The sequence below is a fragment of the Acipenser ruthenus genome, chromosome 11, assembly GCF_902713425.1.
Source record: "Acipenser ruthenus chromosome 11, fAciRut3.2 maternal haplotype, whole genome shotgun sequence".
NCBI lineage: Eukaryota > Metazoa > Chordata > Actinopteri > Acipenseriformes > Acipenseridae > Acipenser > Acipenser ruthenus.
In genome coordinates, this window is record NC_081199.1 from 23032323 (window position 1) to 23055947 (window position 23625).

The 23625-nt window shown below is 38.7% G+C and overlaps 1 protein-coding gene across 1 annotated transcript in view; it reads right to left on the bottom strand.

The window, feature by feature from the left end:
• Positions 1-526: 526 nt before the first annotated feature.
• The window catches only part of LOC117427175 (actin-related protein 2/3 complex subunit 2-B), a 29151-nt gene continuing 6052 nt past the window's right edge, over positions 527-23625 (bottom strand). Inside the window, exons 3-10 of the mRNA XM_034045603.3 lie at positions 19933-20045; positions 15172-15217; positions 12933-13119; positions 10798-10891; positions 9535-9661; positions 6595-6695; positions 4113-4213; positions 527-959 (exon numbers count right to left, since the gene is read on the bottom strand). Of these exons, the coding sequence (XP_033901494.1) occupies positions 935-959; positions 4113-4213; positions 6595-6695; positions 9535-9661; positions 10798-10891; positions 12933-13119; positions 15172-15217; positions 19933-20045 (794 nt within the window). The 3' untranslated portion in view covers positions 527-934. The remainder of the gene's footprint in view (positions 960-4112; positions 4214-6594; positions 6696-9534; positions 9662-10797; positions 10892-12932; positions 13120-15171; positions 15218-19932; positions 20046-23625) is intronic.

A 23625-nucleotide genomic window follows, 5' to 3' on the forward strand; every position in this document is an offset into this window, starting at 1 on the left:
ACATCTGCCAGAATGAGGAAAAGCATTATTTGAGATGCTTTAATTACAAGGCTGATTATGAGGATTGGCATGTGCCTCAATTTCCAAGAGGAAAAAAAACCAACAAAAAAAACAAAACAACTACTTTTAAAACAAAAGTGATAACTTTATTGGCCATTTTGGAGAAGAGTCTGTAATCAGAGGAATGGTCAAATAACAATTTAAACACTCGACAGACATGTCAAATCAATGTCTTCTTGTGCCCATGTGTGTGTGTGTGTGTATATATATATATATATATATATATATATATATATATATATATATATATATATTTTTTACATACAAGTATGGGGGAAAAAAAAACTTAAGATAAACAAAGCATTTTTAGTACTCCAATCACTAGTCCAAACAAATCACTAGGGTCCGGATCCAACTGGTTTGGATTAGCAACAGTCCATTTGGTAGATATTCATATTTTGTTTCAGTACAAAAACTCATTTAAAATATTACAGTATACAGTGTAAAAAAGACATAGTACACATGGTTTTATTAAGACAGATTTATTTTTTGTCACCTTTTGATTTGTCAGTGATACATACATTTCATCACTCGTCCGAGGCAGAGATGTGAAAGAGAAAAGGGATACTGCATTCTTATCGCAAACACTTAATTAATCAGCAGAGATAAGCTGCAAGGCAAAATACCAAATGTCCAAAGAAATAAAAGATCACATTGTATCAAATGTTTTTTTTGTTTAAGGATTTTATTTTCACTATGCAAAAGCAAGAACCGTTTTTATTCTTAGTTTTTTTTCTTCTTTTTCCAAATTTCCACGACTTCTCCTATAAAATGGAATTTACTGGCCAACTGGAGGCTTTTGTACTGGACCAGAATAGTGGAGAGAGCTTGTGCTTGGCGACACGGCAGATCCAGCTGTTTGAGGGTTGTCTTCTTAACGAGATGCAAAAGTCTTCCCCCTGGATACCAAAGAAACATAGTAAGTCACACTTAAACACTCTACAGCCATATCAGTATTGGATTATTAGGGTTCCACATTAGTATGAGTAACTATTACATGACATTTTACAGGTTAAATTTCACCCTCTACTCTGCCTCACACTTTAAAGGAATGAATCCTCCAATATAAACCAGGAAATGAAGAACTAGGGCAGGTAGCCATCATGTATGGGCTTTGCTCTGGCTCGGTTGCCCTGCTAGATACTTGGCAATCACTGACTAACAGAATCAACTTCCTTCTGCAAATATTATCAGAGGGGGAAATATTCAGGTTGTTTTCGAAGCAGACCGGTTCTTTGATCCTTTGTGAACAAAATCTCCCAGCTGGGAATAAAACAGGTGAACAATATAATCCCCCAGCACCTCCTGCAATCCCAGTATCCATGCACACCTCTAAAAAGGTTTTACATATTTAGAAAGGTTGTTACTTTACAGAATGGTGTTAAATGCATCTCTAAAAACATTTCTTGTAAAATAAATTAAATTATATATATATATATATATATATATATATATATATATATATATATATATATATATATATATATATATATATATATACACAGACGTACTCAAATTTGTTGGTACCCCTCCACAAAAAACAAAGAATGCACAATTTTCTCTGAAATAACTTGAAACTGACAAAAGTAATTGGCATCCACCATTGTTTATTCCATATTTAATAGAAATCAGACTTTGCTTTTGATTTTTTATTCAACATAATATTGTAAATAATAAAACAAATGAAAATGGCATGGACAAAAATGATGGGACCGCTAACCTAATATTTTGTTGCACAACCTTTAGAGGCAATCACTGCAATCAAACGTTTTCTGTAGGTCTCAATGAGACTTCTGCACCTGTTAACAGGTAGTTTGGCCCACTCTTCCTGAGCAAACTTCTCCAGCTGTCTCAGGTTTGATGGGTGCCTTCTCCAGACTGCAAGTTTCAGCTCTTTCCATAGATGTTCGATAGGATTCAGATCAGGACTCATAGAAGGCCACTTCAGAATAGTCCAATGTTTTGTTCTTATCCATTCTTGGGTGCTTTTAGCTGTGTGTTTTGGGTCATTATCCTGTTGGAGGACCCATGACCTGCGACTCAGACAGAGCTTTCTGACACTGGGCAGTACGTTTCGCTCCAGAATGCCTTGATAGTCTTGAGATTTCATTGTGCCCTGCACAGATTCAAGGCACCCTGTGCCAGGCGCAGCAAAGCAGCCCCAAAACATAACCGAGCCTCCTCCATGTTTCACTGTAGGTATGGTGTTCTTTTCTTTGAAAGCTTCATTTTTTCGTCTGTGAACATAGAGCTGATGTGACTTGCCAAAAAGCTCCAGTTTCGACTCATCTGTCCAAAGGACATTCTCCCAGAAGGATTGTGGCTTGTCAATATGCATTTTAGCAAATTCCAGTCTGGCTTTTTTATGTTTTTCTGTCAAAAGTGGAGTCCTCCTGGGTCTTCTTCCATGGAGCCCACTTTCGCTCAAAAAGCAACAGATGGTGCAATTACAAACTGACGTACCTTCACCTTGGAGTTCAGCTTGTATCTCTTTGGCAGTTACCCTTGGTTCTTTTTCTACCATTCGCACTATCCTTCTGTTCAATCTGGGGTCGATTTTCCTCTTGCGGCCGCGCCCAGGGAGGTTGGCTACAGTTCCATGGACCTTAAACTTCTTAATAATATTTGCAACTGTTGTCACAGGAACATCAAGCTGCTTGGAGATGGTCTTGTAGCCTTTACCTTTACCATGCTTGTCTATTATTTTCTTTCTGATCTCCTCAGACAACTCTCACCTTTGCTTTCTCTGGTCCATGTTCAGTGTGGTGCACACAATGATACCAAACAGCACAGTGACTACTTTTCTCCATTTAAATAGGCTGAATGACTGATTACAAGATTGGAGACATGTGTGATACTAATTAAAGAAACTAATTAGTTTGAAATATCACTATAATCCAATTATTTATTTTCTTTTCTAAGGGGTACTAACAAATGTGTCCAGGCCATTTTAGAATATCTTTGTAGAATAAGCAATAATTCATCTATTTTCACAGCTTCTTTGCTTTATTGACATACCAAAGGCATGCAAGTATACATGATAAAATAGCTTTTAATTTCATCACTTTTCAGGAGGAATGAAGCATTATTTCAATGAGCTGTAAGGGTACCAACAAATTTGAGCACGTCTGTGTATATATATATATATATATATATATATATATATATATATATATATATATATATATATATATATATATATATATATAATCAAAAGCACACTATAGGAAAATAAGATCTTTTGAAACGTCTTTGTTTCTGGACGAGCAGTAAGAGAGTTTAAAGGGGTCATCTATAACCTACTTATTTGTATCAGATGCATGTACAATTGGCTCACACAGCGATGTTGTGCCAAGCAGGTTTCAACCCAACCTGACGCTTGTGTCCCCTGGTTAATTTAAATCTAGAGCGAAGCTATGTATTTCAATTAAGAACGTTCAGACTAATGTTTCCTCCTTGAAATGGTGGTATTAATGCAATGATATTTATATATTTTTCTGTTACAAATAATGAGAACATATCAATTAAAGTTTGAAGCGCTTTGTTTCTCAATTGTGAACACGCTAGTGTTTGCACCACAGGGTATACAAAGGGCTACACTGCCTTCCTTTGTTTGAGTTCACTAGGGCAGCAGGGAGAAGTGGGAAGTCAGTTTAATATGGACACATTTCAAAAGGGATTTTGAATGCTTCTTAAGTTTTTATTTGCATACCTCCACACCTAGACACGCAATAAAAACGAGTTTGTGTTAACAATTTGAATAATTTAATTACTGTGCATTGTGTCTGTGGATTATTTAACCTTGAACCTTTTTAAAGTCAATTTATATGCCTGACGCTGGGCAAAACGGAGACACCTTTTAGATACACCTTCAAGACTGTTATTAGCGTTTATAAAAAGACTGCAAAATCATTCAATGGTTAGAAATGCGTGTTACAACAAATGTATTAATATAACATGAACTATTTTCTGTGGGTTCCGTGTACATTGAGAGTAGTCTCTTAATAGAAACCATATGGTGCTTCCGCTTCAAATATTGGATGGACTCTTACGTGATAGTCTTCATTTCCTTCTTCTCTGCGTCAGGACGGGCTCTGTTCAGCACTTTCAGAAAGTCTGAAGTCTTGGACCTCATGCGGGTGTGAATGTAAGCCTGGGGAAGTCAAGGCAAAAGTTACTGAGGAAGCCGTAACTGAAGAGGAAAGTCAAAGCTAAATACTTTAATGTTAATTAGACAATCTACAGCGATGGCCAAAAGTTTAGCATCAACCTATAGAATTAACAAATTTTGCTTCATAAAGTCGAACAAAACCTGCTGAATAAAGTTATGTTAACATATTAATTACATACTGCATTGCAGATTTCCATACACATAACGACAAAACTGTCAAATTGAAAAATGAGACAAACCTAATATGAAATACAGTACTATTATTGTGGCTTCTGGTAGACTTGAGATACACATTTTGTAGTTTCTTTTGATTACATGACGTTAAATAAAAGATCAAAAATTACTTTCATATAGTTTCTCAATCCTAAAATTCTAGGTGATGCAAAACTTTTGCCATAGCTGTACACTATTTTATTTGAGCTTCTGTGTTTTATACTCTCCTTGATAGAGGAAGAGAGTATGCAACACCTATCTAAATGCCTTTTGTTTTTTAAAATCAATCATGTGCTAAATGTGAATTATAAATAAATGCAACTGTAATTAAAAGCACCCAGAACATTTCTGATCAAATTAATTTAATTACCACATGCCCATGCCTAAAAAGTGAGTTTAATTTAAAAATTTTAAACAACAAGTTACAAAATATATAAGAACATAGTTTTTTTTTTTACTTGAAAAAAGAAACAAGTACCAGGGGTCACAAATGGAGATTAAATAAAGGGGCATTCAGAACAGAAAATAGGAGGCACTTTTTTTACACAGAGAATTGTGAGGGTCTGGAACCAACTCCCCAGTAATGTTGTTGAAGCTGACACCCTGGGATCCTTCAAGAAGCTGCTTGATGAGGTTCTGGGATCAATAAGCTACTAACAACCAAACGAGCAAGATGGGCTGAATGGCCTCCTCTCGTTTGTAAACTTTCTTATGACCAGAATATGTTTTCTGCAGTCATGTAATTTGGTCACCATACCAAGTTTCATCATAATCAGTTCTCTAGTGTAAAATGTACTTGGGTCATTACACATACAGCAGTAGTCATTGAAAAATGTGTATTAACTTATTTAAACAGGTTTATACAAATTAGCCGGTGTAAATTATATATACATATTTCCGTTGCTTCATGGCTGTCTCCTTAAGCTTAGTAATGTAATCAGGAGCACTGCTATTCTTTTTTTAGGACATTGATGTGACTGGAGTGGTACAACATTCAATGTGCCAGTCACATTCAACATAACAGAAACACGTTTTTGGGGGAATAAATATGACACCCAGTCATTCTGCATTCATAGCAAAGGAATAAGATATAGGGTGTCACTAGATTTATTTTTGAAAAGGGGCACAATACATTATTCTGGGATACCAACATACTTAGTAAACAATGGGTCTGAGTGGGGTTAATTAGCAACAGCACTGAACAATTTCACTTATACATTGACAGACAATGTTCAGAGAGTGTGTACAAGAACAGAGATCTTCTATTAAGCAGAAAAAAAGTAAAATACAATGTAAAAGAATTTTCACCAGGTGTCTGTGTTGTGTTCCAGACAAGCGTCTGTCCTTTTAAAGACACACGGTACACTTGAAGTGCTTTTCAAACGCTATAGCGTATTTTTATTAGCAAACTTTTCAAAATAAATAAAACACAAAAACAAAACCTAGCCCTTCTTTGGGCATGAACTAAATAGGTTTACAGTTGTCCTGTCTAATGCAGGGCAGGGTAAGCCTGTTCCCCTGTTTAAAACAAATCAGAAAATAACCAAATCCAAATCACCATCCAGAACTTTTGTTGTCAAAATCAATACCTTTGTTTGTTACCAGAAAATCATCCCACCTCCCCCTCGAAACCCTCTTCTCCAAACCCTCCCATCACAGAACACACAAAAACTGTGGCCTTTTTATTCCCCAAGCTGATCAGTCACAGCTGATCAGCATTACCCCATTAACTAGTGAATTAACCCAGAGTTACCTTTGCTAAGATGGCTTGTATGTGGCCAACACCAGGGTCCTAATGCCTTACATCACCACAACATGAATACTGTATTTACAGCAGATTTATTTGGAACAGAGTTTAAACATATTTTGAACTGACATTCGAGGTCCTTTACCAGTGATTAAGGACCTCATATTTACCAGTCAGGTTAAAGGAATTTTACTAATTTATTTTACTATATTTAAAACTAATACTGGGTGCAGTGAAATTATCTTGCGCTGTTGCTATCTATAAGGGGCAGTAGTTTTTAAAGTGTTTAAACCATTTTATTTCAACTGTTTTTGTTAACACATACTGGGTACTCTTGACTCAGGAGTGCTAACATTCCCTCCCTACACAGTAAGTGCTTCTCTAAGCACGCCCCACCCCTTACCTTGGAGCACTTTATGTGGTAGTGCAGGTAGTCCCTAAAGGTGTGGATGAGGTTGATGGTGTTGTCTCTGGCATTTACACTGGTGTGGCGAGGGAACAGAACTGAAAGAGGAAACACACAAGAGAGTTAGAAAAAAAAAAACCGCACACAAACACATATTTATTGTGCTTGCCTTTTAGGACTAGCTAACTCACACACTTTTCCACCACTAATTATTCAGTAAAGACTCATAAATATGTTTGTTACCTTATAAAAACTCACTAGACTTTACACCACTGAAAATAAATGTAAAAAGAAATCGGCAAAAAGCCTGCGATTGAAATAAGTTTCTTGCTCTGAACAGGAACCACATATGACTGGGGTAGGGTTTGGACTTCAATTAACACAATAGACATTGAGGTAATCCACAGATCATCCTTTTAGATTGATTGTTTATTCTTTAAGTAAAGCTAACTGGTTACCAGCTGCACTGGAAAAGCACCCCAATGTGCAGCTGGAGTTTATTGTTACTCCCTGTAGCACGCGATCCCATTCAATCCATGTTACAGTCAATATGGTATGAAACCCGAGAGTCCGAGGCCATGGCTCCATTCATAATTCAGAGCACCAGTACAACAGAAGGTGTCGGCATGTGTGTATTACATAAACATTACACCTTCCAACAAGGGACATCAATAATTGATATCTGCCTTTTAGGACTAGCTAACTGCCTGTGTAAAGCGAATCTGTTCCCTGAAGAATAGAGCGAGATGAGAGAGAGAGAGAGAGAGAGAGAGAGAGAGAGAGAGAGAGAGAGAGAGAGAGAGAGAACAATCATGTCTAGTTTATCATGATCAAAAATAAATGTTTAACTGTTGGTGGAACACTAGCTGTCACAGAATTCTGTGATTGCCTATTTCACAATGGTGTAATTTAAAGGCATCCACATGAACTTTGAATATGTGGCATAACCTAACATTACCATTCACATTTTAAACAAACACATCAGACACAGCAAGACAAAGGGTTAATGGGCATAGGCTGATGGTAAAAAAAAGGGAAGTGATCCTTCTCACCTTTTCAATAGAATGAATGAAAAATACTGTTTGCTCTTTTAACTACTAACAATACCCACTTTTTGTTCCTACTATTTAACTTCTGTTTCAAATCAACTTCTCTTTTCAACTTGGATGCTTTCCTTAAGTTTAATCTTTCACACTGCAAAATGATTCTGCCATTTATATATTTAGCTTTCTTTCTGTAAAGTGAAGGACTATTATTTTAATGGTCACTATTATATAAAGACAAAAGGGAAACTCTTCACACATTTGGTGTCGGAAGGACAAATAGGCATGTTTATGATACAAGTTTCCATGCTATAAAACAAATACATTTTAACCCTTTGCGGTCCTATGTCGGACCTGGTCCAGCATCGCAATTTTCCTTTTCCAGTCCAATGTCGGACCCTGTCCGACATCATCAAAAAGACGCAAAAAACAGGTCTCTAGTCGTTTTTTCTCCGGAAAAAGCCAAGAAAAACATTCAATGGCCGAGTGAGACCGATAGGAGCCGAGAGAAGCCGAAAAAAAAGGCCGTATCTCATGAATACTGATAGACCCGACACCACATAGATAACATAAACAAACAAGATAGCTGCTTCCGCATCCAGCGCTCAAAGAACATCACAGAAATGTGCAGCTTTTTTTTAGATGTTATAGTAATAAAATAATGACTTGGATTGCATTATTGAGGAGTTTGGCGATAAAACAAGTGATCAAGAGATGATTTATCGGTATGTACTATTATTAAGAGACATTTGAAAAATATAGCGAACAAGGGGTGGGGCGGGGCTGGAGATGCAGAACTGAGTGTCCTGTTGATATGCAGTGCCTTTTAAACCTGTTTTACTGTGAAAAAAAAATACTTTTAAACAGCGCGTCTAAAATAAACTGCACGTGTGAAAATAAATTGGACCTGACGCGTCTGACACGCACTGAATAAATGGACTGCTAACGGTTAAAAAGTCAACAAAAAAGGAAATCTTTCAGAACACCTGTTTATGAAACTGTGGCAGAGCAGGGCTCTGCCCTTGTAAATATTGGCAGGGATGGGGTTAAATTCTCCTCCCTGCCCAGGTTTATTGTGTCAGGTGTGAATCATTAGTAATCAATTAGCACCCAGCCACCTGACATAAAAGGAGGTAGCTGAGGGAGCAAGTGTGTTTTTCCTTTGTGTGCTGTTTTTTGTTAATTTTGCAATCCAGTGAAGGCAAAGCAAAGCCTTATTTCTGTAAGTTTTTACTTTGTGTTTATTGTTTGTGTTTTAAAAACCCTTTTGGCCCTTGTGCCTGTATTTTGTGTTTTCTATTTAATAAAACTATTTTGTTTGAACAGCAGTCTGTCTCTGGGCCTCATCCCTATTCACACAGCAATAGAGTACTGTATATTTCCAAACATTAAAATCTAGGTGAAAGAAGCTCTGTACATGAAATGGTCAGTTTATTTGGAAATCTAGTTCTCTTTTAAAACAGAACCCTAGTTTATTTGTAAAAAAGTTATTATGCCAGCAAATGCATTGCTCCTCTATGCAAATACAATATACATTTTATTTAGTATTCATCTATTTGATACATCTGTCAAAAACAGCAACTTGGTATGGGTATGCAATATCAGTTATCTGAACAAATGCATTCGTCAGTCATCACATCCCATTGACTTTTTAAAAGAAGCTTAATGCACCTAGTGTAACCATTAACCTAACCCCTTGTAACATCCTGCCCTGGTGGGTAAGAAATACAAAATTCACATAGAACAAATCTGACATGTCCTACATTCATGGGAAATGCCTGACAGAAGTGATATACAAAGTGAACCTAAATAAAAAGAATACATTAGTTAAGATAACCGATATTTCAGACTTGTACCAAGTTTTATACAGTACAGTGTTCACAAAGTTCCATACCGAAGGTGATGTACCCAATGTTGTCTCCGACAGCAGCGTCAGTGTCCTTCAGCTCAAGGGGAGGCTCTCTGTGACTGAACAGGACCTGAGGAGCTGTGTGGCTGGCACGCCTACCCTCCTTAAACTCCTATATTATGGAAACAAACAAAAACATTTCTACAGTAATGTAGGCACACTGTGCAAAGGAAAACAAGCAACACAAAATTCACATTCATCTCTTAAGAATTTAAATTCAATTAAGTACACAATGGTTATCTTTACATTGTATTTGTAAATATTACAAAAAATATTTTGTGACTACTTGCATCTTCATCTTTGCTTGACTGGTATCTGAACTACTGTATTCTGTTTTATTTTTCAGCTTTCTTGCAATACTGTATGCTACAAAACATTTCTGTGTCATTTGGTTTGCTAGGAAACTTACAAAGGTAATCATGAAACTCAGCCATACGTAAAGCCAACTTTGCTGGACGACTTTCAAAACACTGAAATATGAAGCTGGCTGAAACCTAGGGCTCAGAACAGAGGAAGATAATTTGAATATTCTAAAATTTAAGCAGCTGAAAAAGCAGTGGCTGAGGACTTATAAAAGCATATACGCTCCCTGAACAAGGATGCCTAATTGGAATTGTTAGGCAGTCATGTCAACCATTCCATACCATCAGAACTGAAACTACAGTATATTTAAATAAGCAGCTGGCAAGGACTTGTGTTATCAGATTTCTGATGCCACCAGTCAGATTGATTTGCACTGTAAACTGATCATGCTACATCTAAGTGCAGAAAAAACACTGCTTCCATAAATTCATAAATCCATAGCTGTACCAAGCAGTACAGCCTGGCAGCTAGAGATAAGAGGAACTGGAAAGCAAACTCAACTGCTCAACAGGAGAGGTGAGGAATTGTTTTTTTAATTTGTAATACTTGCTCTAGTATCCGTGGAGCAGCAAGATGCCAAACTACCACTGAAGACAGACAAGAACGAAACAGCCAATAACAAACCAAGGTTCTAGGGTTGACCAATACGAATCACGGTGTTCAAGATAATCCAGTCTAGGCTTTACTCAGCAGTTAAATGGATTAAAATCTTCTCAATGACTCCACCTAGAAAGGAGGTGGGCTGAATTAATCTTACAGTAAAACTTTGAATGGCTCAAACTGCTGTGCATTGGGAGTCATATTTGTGTGCATCTCTTGTTTCAGTCCCACACAGCTGTAAAACTCCACTGAAAACAGCGCTGGAACATCTAAAATCTGCCTTACCTGCATGAACACCTTCCCGATTATTACATCATCATCATCCTTGAACACTGTGCTGAAAACCACGGTCACCCTGTCCTTCTTCGCTTCAAGATACCTGCCAGGGAGAGATTGTTAGCTTTACTGAAACAGCCACTGAGCTTTAAGCATAATTAACAAATGTTTATGCTAATTTAGGTAAATCCGACTATATAATGACATTGATGGGATGCATTCATGTGGGGACAAGCTGTAATTTCAATAAGACAAATGTAATTGATTACACCGTGTAACCAATTTTTTTTTTTTTTTTTTGGTTCCTGGGTAGTAAGTGTTATTTCCTAATTGCTTATGCCTCAAAAGTATAGAAAATGGCTATTATTCCCCACAAACTTTGCTTTTGTGACCAGGACAGTGATATTTTGAAATTTACCTACTTCCAATGAGAAAACGGGCGAATTTGTGTCTTTTCATTCACATAAAGTCAGAAAAAAACAACATATGAATCCAAATTAACATGTATTTATACTAACGTAATACAAAAATGACTACAAAAGATTTAGAAGTGAGTAGTTTTTCGAGATTTACGATTATACTGTAAATCACTTTCATGAATCAGCCCCCAAATGTAGTCTCCCATCATGTTCTCGTTATACTGTCCTTCATTGACAGCTCATCCAGGAGCCTCAAAGCCGTGCTGCTCCATAATGGTAACAAGTACCCGTCTCTTCCCCTGGCTCACTCGGTGCACCTCAAAGAGGATTACAACAGCATCAAGACCTTGCTGGACGCCTTGAAGTATGATGAGTACGGCTGGGACCCCCGGAAGGTGCTGATGCCACCACTGCACATCAAACTGGGCCTTATGAAACTATTTGTCAGAGCTCTAGATAAGGAGTCGGCAGCCTTCAAGTACCTTCAAGACTTCTTCCCTAAGCTGACTGAGGCAAAGGTCAAAGCCGGTGTCTTCGTCGGACCACAGATAAAGATGATCCTGGAGTGCAATGAATTCCCCAAGAAGCTCACTAGTAAGGAGAAAGTGGCTTGGAACAGCTTTGTCGCAGTGGTTCGGGGCTTCCTGGGCAATCACAAGGCCGAAAACTATGTGGAGCTGGTTGAGACTCTGGTGAAGAACTACGGCACAATGGGCTGTAGGATGTCCCTCAAAGTCCATATCCTTGATGCTCATCTTGATAAATTCAAGGAGAACATGGGAGCGTACTCGGAGGAGCAAGGCGAGCACTTCCACCAGGATATACTGGACTTTGAACGTCGCTACCAAGGACAGTATAACGAGAACATGATGGGAGACTACATTTGGGGGCTGATTCATGAAAGTGATTTACAGTATAATCGTAAATCTCGAAAAACTACTCACTTCTAAATCTTTTGTAGTCATTTTTGTATTACTTTAGTATAAATACATGTTAATTTGGATTCATATGTTGTTTTTTTCTGACTTTATGTGAACGAAAAGACACAAATTCGCCCGTTTTCTCATTGGAAATAGGTAAATTTCAAAATATCACTGTCCTGGTCACAAAAGCAACGTTTGTGGGGAATAATAGCCATTTTCTATACTTTTGAGGCATAAGCAATTAGGAAATAATACTTACTACCCAGGAACAAAAATTGTGTTACATAGTGTTATTCTACTTACCCGACTAGAAATGTACTGTAAACAGCAGTTGAGTTCTACAGAAAATGACTAGTTTCACAGTTGTGTTCTATATTACTGTACATCCAATGTCTTTGTCTGTCAACAATATTCTCCCACATCCTTTTGTGAAACAAAAAGGCATTTTTGTTTCTATTGGCTTATAATGTATTTAAATTTAAAAACTGTTAAATTGTGCATGTATATAACAACTATACAATAAAACTGCCTCTCATGCCATACCAACATTTCCAAGCACCCACACATGTAGAAACTTAACAGTTATTAAGCAGGAGGTGCACCAGCAGAACAATGCTTAATTGAACACAGTCTCTCATTTAAGATTCAAAAGGCACAAAAATGCCTTTCAAATAAAAAAAATCTTACAGCATTCTATTCACTTATGTACAATCCAAAAGATTCAACTAAAAGATCAGATTCTATAAAATGCAGGAAAAAACCTGCTGATCTGATTGTTAGACTGGCTGCACTGCACACATACATAGTCTCATCCTCTCTGTAGTGGACGACGGCCCTCTTCTCGCCCTCCCGGCCCTCTTCCTGGAATTTGAAGTATTTCTCGAACACAGAGGCAAAGCAGTTGCGTTTCAGAATGCCAGCCTGGTGGATCACATCCTCTTTATTTGCAGGGATATTGTCCAGGTCATACAGAAGAGAAACATTGTACCCTAAAAACAAAATGGGGGGGGAGGGATTCAAATTCAACTTGACTGTAGGCAGATTGTGCTGCTAAAAAAGCGCAATAGAATGGATCTTATTTAGTTTATTGTAAACCTCTTGTACAACTCTTGATGCATTGTCTTATTTACAAGGGGGCCCCAGGGATAGAACACACACAATTAATACACTTGGGCTTAAGACCATAACAACTGCAGTAATTAAGATACAGTGCCTTGCACTGTAAAAAGTATTCAGACTCCTGACCAATTCTCTCATATTACTGAATTACAAATGGTACATTGAAATTTCGTTCTGTTTGATATTTTATTTTAAAACACTGAAACTCAAAATCAATTATTGTAAGGTGACATTGGTTATGTTGGGAAATATTTTTAAGAAAAATAAAAAACAGAAATATCTTGCTTGCATAAGTATTCAACCCCTGTGCTGTGGAAGCTCCCAGTTTACACCGATGAAAGAAATTGCCCTAACGAGGACACAATTACCTTACCGTTGGCCTCCACCTGTGAACCATTAAAGTTGCTGTCACATTTTCTGGATAAAAACCCCACTGTTGAAGGATCATTGGTCAGGCTGTGAATCTGAAGGAAAATGAAGACCAAAGAGCATTCTACAGAAGGTAGAGATAAAGTAATACAAATGCATAGATTAGGGAAAGGGTAAAAAATAATATCCAAGTGTTTGGATAGCCCAGTGAGCACAGTTGGATCAATAATCAGGAAGTGGAAGCTGCATCACACCATCCAGGCACTGCCAAGAAAAGGCTGTCCCTCAAAACTCAGCACTCAAACAAGAAGGAGACTTGTGAGAGAAGCCACAGAGAGGCCAACAATCACTTTGAAGGAGCTACAGAGTTCAGTGGCTGGGAGTGGAGTAATGGTGCACCAGTCAACCATATCAAGAGCTCTGCATGACACTGGTCTGTATGGGAGGGTGGCAAGAAAGAAGCCGTTACTCAAAAAGTACCATCTGAAAGCACGTCTGGAGTTTGCCAGAAAGCATGAGAGTGACCCAGCTGCGATGTGGGAAAAGGTTTTGTGGTCAGATGAGACCAAGATAGAGCTTTTTGGCCAAAACTCAAAGCGCTATGTGTGGCGCAAACCTAACACTGCCCATGCCTCAAGACACACCATCCCTACAGTGAAGTATGGTGGTGGCAGCATCATGCTGTGGGGATGCGTCTCATCAGCAGGGACTGGGCATCTTGTTAAAATTGAAGGAAGAATGGATGGAGCAAAATACAGGGAAATACTGCGAGAGAATCTGCTTCAGTCCGCTAAAAAACTGAAGCTTGGGAGGAAATTCACTTTTCAATGATCCCAAGCACAAGGCCAAAGCAACATTGGAGTGGCTCAAGAACAAAAAGGTAAATGTCCTACAGTGGCATTTGAAAATTGCGGTCCACAAGCGTCGTCCAACCAACCTGAACAACCTGGAGCAAATCTGCCAAGAAGAATGGGCCAAAATCACTCCGACACTGTGTGCAAAGCTGGTAAATACTTACCACAAAAAACTTAAAGCTGTTATTGCAGCGAAAGGTGGCTCTACCAAATATTAATGTGTGGGGGTTGAATACTTATGCACGCAAGATATTTCAGTTTTTTATTTTTCTTAAAAATATTTCCCAACATAAAACCAATGTCACCTTACAATAATTGATTTTGAGTTTCAGTGTTTTAAAATAAAATATCAATCAGAACGAAATTTCAATGTACCATTTGTAATTCAGTATGAGAGAATTGGTCAGGGGTCTGAATACTTTTGCAAGGCACTGTATATTTAATAATACCAGCGTGACAAAGGTGTGCAGAGGTATCACAATTAAATATACACCTCCTGTCACCAGAAATGTAGATGGTCACATGCTCCCATGAAGTATTCAAGTTAAAAGAATAAAATGACGTGAAATACAGCTGTGCTGTCTAAGCACTTACAAGACTATATTATATTAATATACATTTCATCCAGATGTTTCATTGGCATTTAAAATTATTTTTAAACAAACAATCCCAGAATGGCTCCAAGTCACCAGCTCTTACCTGATTCAGGCGACACCATGAAATTCCCATAGACTCTTTTCAGCAGCTGTTAGTGAAAAAACAATATCAGAATTAGATTTGGATTAGATTTTGCATGCAGTCATAGTTAAAGATGGACTAATCGCCAAACAAATCAAGTCCTTAGTCACCTTAGAAAATCTATTGGAGCTGTGAGAGCTTAGAAACTGGGCTGGGGAATAAAGGTGGGCTGGAGAAGCAAAATGAAACTGCTTGACAGAATGTTTGACCGATGAAAGTGCTTTATTATTTTATATTAACATTTTACATTAAGCTTTAATACAGACTGACATGTCCAAGTTATTAAGTCATGTGTTTATCCCCACCATAGTATGTGCTACATACTTTAGGCGTTTCTCTTTTTGTCCAACCCTTGTGTAAATTAATTTGCATCATATTTATATAAGATTTGCATCAAAAAGGAGTGGTGAAATCTAGGGCTCAGAGCGAGGAAGATCATTTGAATTTTCAGTTGGGGGATTAAAGTGGTATGGAAAGGATTAGATCATTCATGTTCCTAGTCGAATAGAATATTAAATAAAACATTATTTGTTTATTTAGCAGACGCCTTTATCCAAGGCAACTTACAGAGACTAGGGTGTGTGAACTATGCATCAGCTGCAGAGTCACTTACAACTGCGTCTCACCGGAAAGACGGAGCATAAGGAGGTTAAGTGACTTGCTCAGGGTCACACAATGAGTCAGTGGCTGAGGTGGGATTTGAACCGGGGACTTCCTGGTTACAAGCCCGTTTCTTTAACCACTGGACCACACAGCCTCCTCCTCCTCTTAGCCATTACCGATTTAGTAAGTGGGGTCAAGTGTCCAGAATACATGCACAGGATTTGGGATTTAACCTGCCTGGGCCCCCTCATCGCATCCTATGGTTTCTCATACCATTTCTATGCTGATGATGCTCAGATTTTCCTCTCCTTCCCCCTCCTCTGACTCCACCATCTCCTCCCGTATCTCTACCTGTCTGTCTGCTATTTCCTCCTGGATGCACTCACATCACCTCAAACTCAACCTCTCTAAATCTGACCTCCTTTTCTTTCCCTCCTCCTCCCCCTCCTCTGATCTCTCTATCTCTGTTCCTCTGGAATCTACCACACTCTCTCTCTCTTCCTCCGCTAAGAACCTTGGAGTCACCCTGGAGTCACCCTGGACCCCTGCCTCTCTTATTCCCAGCACATCTCCACTCTGGCACGCACTTGCCGATTCTTCCTGAGCAACATCCGAAGAATCCGACCCTTCCTCACCAACTATGCTACCCAGCTCCTGGTCCAGGCCCTGGTACTCTCCCGCCTAGACTACTGCAACTCCCTCCTGGCTGGCCTCCCTGCGTCCGCCACCTGTCCGCTCCAGCTCATCCAGAACTCTGCTGCCCGCCTGGTGTTCTCTCTGCCTCGCTTCGCCCACGCTACTCCACTACTCTGCTCGCTCCACTGGCTCCCGATCATCGCTCGCATCCAGTTCAAGACTCTTGTACTAGCCTACAGATGCCTTGACCAGACTGCACCCAGCTACCTCCAGACCCTCATCTCTCCCTACACCCCCACTCGACCTCTCCGCTCCGCCTGCACTAGAAGACTAGCTCTACCTCCGCTACGCTCCCCTGCCTCCCGAGCCCGCTCCTTCTCCACCCTTGCTCCGCAGTGGTGGAACGACCTTTCTACAGATGTCAGGACTGCCCAGTCCCTGACCACATTCCGGTGCCTCCTTAAGACTCGCCTCTTCAAACAGCACCTGTAGAACTCCTCTGTTGTATCCTGGGACATTATCACCCTTCATTTAAATGTGCTTTATTTTGCTCTTATCTGCCCCCTATTTTACTGCATTTAATCCTGTACTTCAGAATGCTGTAATCTGCCAAGTGTTTAACCTGTAGCATTTTGTACTTAATCATATCCTGATGTAACTATCACTATTTAATCATATCCTGATGTAACTATCACTATTATCTGCTGTATTATTGAATTGTGGTTTGTCACACTTGAACAAAAATGATTGTATTTCTTGCTCTTATTGTATTACTTGTATTGTAACACTTGAATGTATTTGTATTTGCTTGCGATTGTAAGTCGCCCTGGATAAGGGCGTCTGCTAAGAAATAAATAATAATAATAGTAAAAAAATACAACTGTGCATGTCATGAACTAATTAAATAAATTAAAATTTATATATATATATATATATATATATATATATATATATATATATATATATATATAATGTGTGTATATATAGATACAGATAGATAGATAGATAGATAGATAGATGTGTGTATATATATATATTACACATACACACACAGGGGGACTAGCAATAATGTTACCACTACTCTAATAGGTATGAAATGGTTTTAACATTAGTTTACAACATCTACTTCCATTACAGGCCTTTGTAGCCAAGTGTATTTGCTCTATCCTGAGTAAACACTGCAAACCTGCTTACGATTGGGACTGACAAAGTCCGCAACATACAACCCATTTAAGGATGACCACAGACCACCACCAAAAAAAAAAAAAACATCCTTTATACAAAGCACGTTTAGCTATGGGCCAGTCCACCTTAAACTTTCTACCACTGAGAGAACTTCCTGTTTCATGCACAAACCACAGCAGTCATTCTCTTCCATAAATGGCATCTTTGTGAAACAGCAGCAACCTTCAATGCAGAAGTACTGAATTAGAAGCAAGTGAGAGCCAACCCTCTTTGTAGTGCTACAGAGCTCTCTCTAGCGTTTCTGATGGGCTGGGGACTACATCTGAAAACAAGTCAACTGGTGACTACAAGGACAGGTATCACATATAATGTTGCAGTAACCATTGCTGAAGCAGAGGGTAAAATGACATCCAGGGTGACTTACAGTTGTTGCAAAATATCCCATTACACACCATCTATCACCGTACAGATAAGAGCAGTTATAACAGTACAATCAGTAGAAAATAAGATCAAATTCAAATAAGAGCAAAATAAAGAATACAGTAAATAACTACCTTTAAGAGCGAATTCAACTAAGAGCAGTTACACTTATAGTAATGCTATTTGCTTACAAGAGTAAATTCCATTAAGAACATGTATGATAAATGGATAAGAGCAATTTCAAATAAGAGCAATTACAAAAAGCGTGGATCCGGATACCTTTAAAAGTAAAATCAACTGAATTTGTGCAGCCAAGAGAATGGGACATTACACACTAGGGATGGGGTGGTATAAAATTTGTATGGTACGATAACCGTAAAAAAAAAAAAGTTATATATTATATATATATACATACACACACACACACACACACACACATACATATATACACACACTGTGGTAACCTTCATATCACAGGAATATAAAATGAAGGCTTACAAAAAAAATGGAGAAATACTACTGTAAACTACTATAATTCACAAAAACAAAAGAAAAAACACACTTCCTTTACAGAAGGATTTAAACTTTGGCATTTTATATTTTACTATGCCAAAAAGCTGAAAAAAGGCATAGCATTTTTTTTTTTTTTTTTTTTTTTTTAAAAGACAAATCAGAATTTTACAACTTTAAAAGAACACCCTGTACAAGTTGTACAATATATATATATATAATCACATGTGATTTATGTAACTACTGCAGCAGTAGTTACATTAATCACATACTATATTACACTACCATAGTATGCATTATTCTATTAAGATCCATCACTTGCTCACAACAACGTGGAGCTACAGTTTGTTTGTCAGAAAAATTCTAACGTATAAAATAAATAACTTTGTTCAGCTGATGGTAAACAGAATATTGCTTAAAATCTTGCTTGCAAAATTTCAAAAAAAAGATTAAAAAAAAAAAAACACATAGCAGCAAATGTTCAGAATGTCTTTTGAAGATAGTTGAAGTTAACTACTTCTGTATTTGGGTTAGCCATAAAGTAGACTCTGTTTGTATTGCATTATCTAGATTTTGTCTGATGTGATTTATGTAACTACTGCTGCAGTTTATGAGCCTCTAGGCGAGGATGTCACTGAAAATCTGAATTCGTTCAACTGTCTTTCCTGGTTAAATAAATGGTTGAATGACTTCCGCCAATATGACACTCAGTTCATGCATATTTTGATGAGTAAAAAGCTTAAGAAAAAAAAAAAAAAACATGTGTGACAATACCTGGGGCTCCACTTTAATGGACATACTAATTTGCTTTCCTAAATGGAAAGCAACAGCCAGAGCTAAATATTATTATTTATTTCTTAACAGACGCCCTTATCCAGGGCGACTTACAATTGTTACAAGATATCACATTATTTTTACATACTATTACATTTTTTTTTTTTTTTTTTTTAATACACATTATTTTGACAATTACCCATTTATACAGTTGGGTTTTTACTGAAGCAATCTAGGTAAAGTACCTTGCTCAAGGGTACAACAGCAGTGTTCCCCCACCAGGGATTGAACCCATGACCTTCTAATCAGGAGTCCAGAGCCCTAACCACTACTCCATACTGCTGCCCTACTAAATATACTCTTGTTATCCAGGGATTTTACTTCCAGTGCTAGCAGCAAACTGTACTCATTTGTTAACTCTTGCACGGTGTTGGAAATGAGATCACACCCCCCCCACCCCCTTCCATTATTAGTACCAAGTTGCATCCAAGATCAATTATGCTGGGAAGGCAATTTACACAGCAACATGCAGTTCTCATACACCAGGACTAGGCACTTCTGAACCAAGCCCTTCCCTTGCGGATGTGTACACACCTCGTCTGCTCCATGGTCTTGCAGCTCCTTGTAGAACTTCAGTGAAATGCTGACCATCACCTTTGATTTTTCTCCATTGGGGTTGGAGATGTGGTAGAGGACACCATCGAAATCTACAGGATAAGAAGACATAAAAAAAACCAAAGAAATAAATCTGCTCCATCACAGATTTGACATTAAGGCTATCAAGACAATTAAGGATCCATCACACATGCAAAGGCAAGTTTTCAGAGGGGAATTGTACAGTATAAAACTAGCAAGAATAATTTCACTGATCTTTCCAGCAATAACATTAATATTTGATTCCACTCTGAAAAACTACCTTTGCTTAAAAAGAGGATCCCTAAGGTAACTAAAGACTTAAACATACCAAAAGAAAAATGCTGCTATTAAAAATCAAGAAATAAAACTAGAAAGTTTTTGATAACAAAACCAAAGCAGATTGAATGGTTTGTAAACACAAAGAAATATGGAAATGTTCCATTGATATGCATCACCTAGAATTTTAGGATGAAGACTATTTAAAAAAAAAGAAATTTTTCAAAAACAAAGAATATTAGGAAAAATCTTTTGCAGTTTTGCTTTTGTGGATGAGGAAAAAAAAAGTTACAAGAAATAGACTGATTTCAGCAATTTTTTTGCAAAACTCAAAAAGGCTAAAGTAAAGTATTCATACCCGAATAAGGAAAACTAAAGGGGAGAAGTCAGACAACAAGCAGTGGAAGGGTTGAAGAGCATAGACAGCAGCGCTTTACCAGGCAAACTAAAACTCTGGTGCTTTCAGTTTGGTCTACTGCCGAGGTTGCTGTGGCCACTGACTGTGTACGAGGTGTCTTTGACAACAGTAGAGAAGCTTGAAGCTTTAATCAGTTCATACATCAGGAAATGGTTGGGAGTTCCACGCTGCCTCAGCAGAGTGGGACTTTATGGTAAAGGAATACTGCAGCTACCAGTCTCCGCTCTAACCGAGGAGTTTAAGTGAGCCAAGGTCCGCCTGGAAATGACATTCGTAGTCATGCGACAAATGCGTAAGGGAGGAAGCACCTGTGTTGAAAACTGGAAGAAAGTGGGCGGCAAAGAAAGCTGTGGAGGATGCAAAGGCTGCCCTTCGAATTGGTGATATCATAGGACAGCATGGAAGAGGGGGTCTTGGTCTCAGTTCAGCTCCTCCTACATGGCACAAGGCAGCCCCAGCTCAACGGAGGAAACTGGTAGTCAACGAGGTGCAAAAGCAGGAGGAGAGGATGAGGTGCGTAAAGGCCGTTTCCCAGGCCAAGCAGGGAGAATGGATGAGATGGGAGAGTGTGGAACAACGCAAGATCGGCTGGCATGACCTACGGACAATGGAACAAAGCAGGATCAGTTTCTTCATCATTTCAACATATGATGTTCTCCCATCACCAAAGAACCTAAACCTCTGGGTAGGAGAGGATCCCTCATGTCCTTTGTGTTCATCACCTGCAACATTAAGACACATTTCGACAGGATGTAAGGTGGCTCTTAGCCAAGGATGGTTTACTTGGCGCCATGACCAGGTGCTGCGATGTTTGGCCTTAGCATTGGAAGACAAGCGTAACATGACCAATAAGTTGCCACCAGGTCCATCAAAACATTACACCCAAAAGACAACATTCCTCCACCCAGGAGAGCAACCACCAAGAAAAGGTGTTAAATCCTCGCCCAGGAAAACTGGAAGCTGCTAGAAACTAGAAAATGCTGGCAGATGTTGGTCAACGGCTTATTTTTCCAACTGAGATTGCCACCACTAACCTTCGACCAGATATTGTCTTGTGGTCTGGATCAGCACGCCTTGTCCACCTGGTAGAATTAACAGTGCCATGGGAGGATGGTGTAGATGAGGCGTATGAGAGGAAGAAACTGCGGTATGCTCAACTAGCCTCTGAAGCGGAACATCGAGGATGGAGAGTCTGGGTTTACCCAGTGGAGGCGGGTTGTTGAGGATTTGTGGCACACTCTACAACCCGGTTTCCCAGAGACGTCGGATTCAGTGGCCAAGAGTTGCGTCGCACATTGAAGAACTTATCTGAAGCAGCAGAGAGGAGCAGCAACTGGCTGTGGTTGAGACGGAAAGAATCTGGCTGGGGATCTCAAGCACAATAGAAAGAAAGAAACGCTGATGTACGGGTAAGTAAGCTGGGCTGAGTTGAGTGGGGGACGGAGGGGGGTGATGCTGGGACGCCAGAATCACTGTCGAGCCCTCTTGAGGTGTCGTGGGCTAGTCGACGAAACACCGAGGATGGAAGGTGCCCACTTGAAGACCCCAGAGATGTACCCTACTTCGCTCAATCCAGACGGTTGTCATGCTGATGCGCTGGGGAGACTGCAGTGTGGTTGATCCCCGGAGCCAGCGTGGCAGCTGTTGTGTGTGCTACTGCGCCAGGGAGGCAAAATAAGCTGATCCCTGTAGCCAGCATTACACTTCAGCCATCAACACCAGACAGAAGGATATCTACATCATCATATGGAAGGAAACGCAAATGGACAGAGACACAGATGGATCACATTAGTTTATTGTAAAGCTACGTCTTAGTTGGTGACAAAATAGCTCAATTTTTGTTTCATCATTCCACAAAACCTTGAACCACTCATATCCATCATTCAGATGCCGTTTTGCAAACTTTAAACGACTGTCCTTGTGATGTTTTCCTAAGAGTGGCTTTTTCCTTGGCCTGCGACCATTGAGACCTTCACCATGCAATACTCGACCTATGGTTGAAATGGAAACCCCAGTCCCATTTGCAGCCAATTCACTTTGAATATCTTTGGCAGTCAATCTCGGATTGTTATTAACCTTCCTCACAATTCTTCTACTTGTTCTTGGTGAAAGAACCTTCTTTCTTCCAGACCAAGGGAGCGTTGTGACGGTACCATGAGTCTTGTACTTCTTGATAATAGCAACAATAGTTGAAATTGGGATACTCAAATACTTGGAAATCTTCTTGTATCCTTCTCCAGCTTTATGACAATAAATCATTTTCTGCCTAAGGTCTTCAGATAGCTCTTTACTTTTTCCTCAAATTGACTTATTGGTAATGACAGCAATCATCCTATGCCTAACCCTTATATAATTTCTAGCACCTTGTAGACAATACTATCACAGCATCAAAGGAATGAATACTTTTGAATTAGCATTTTTGGAGTTTTGCAAAAAAAATTGCTGAAATAAATAATTGTAGACATCTATTTCTTGCAACTTTTTTCCTCATCCACAAAAGCAAACTTTTGCTACAAAATGTTTTCCTAATATTCTTTGCTTGACAAATTTCTAGAAATTATACATTTCCATTGGGGTATGTAAACTTTTGACTACAACTGTATATATGAACATAATTTAGTTATTTTATTTAACATCATGTATTCAAAGAAACTACAAAATGATGTTGCAAAAGTCTATCGGAAGCCATAACAGTAGTATAGTATTTCATGTTAGATTTCCAAATGTCACATTTTTTAATTTGTCAGTTTTTCGTTAAGTATATGGAAAAATACAAAGCAGTACATAATTCAATATGTTAATGTAACATTATTCATCATAATGAGATTGCAGGTATGCTATACACTACATCAACTAAATAGGTTGCTTGAGTCATTTTCACCCAGCCGCAGTCGTTATGTTGTAATGTGTAACAAACACTGTCCACCACACACATTCTTTGAACTACAAAATTATGT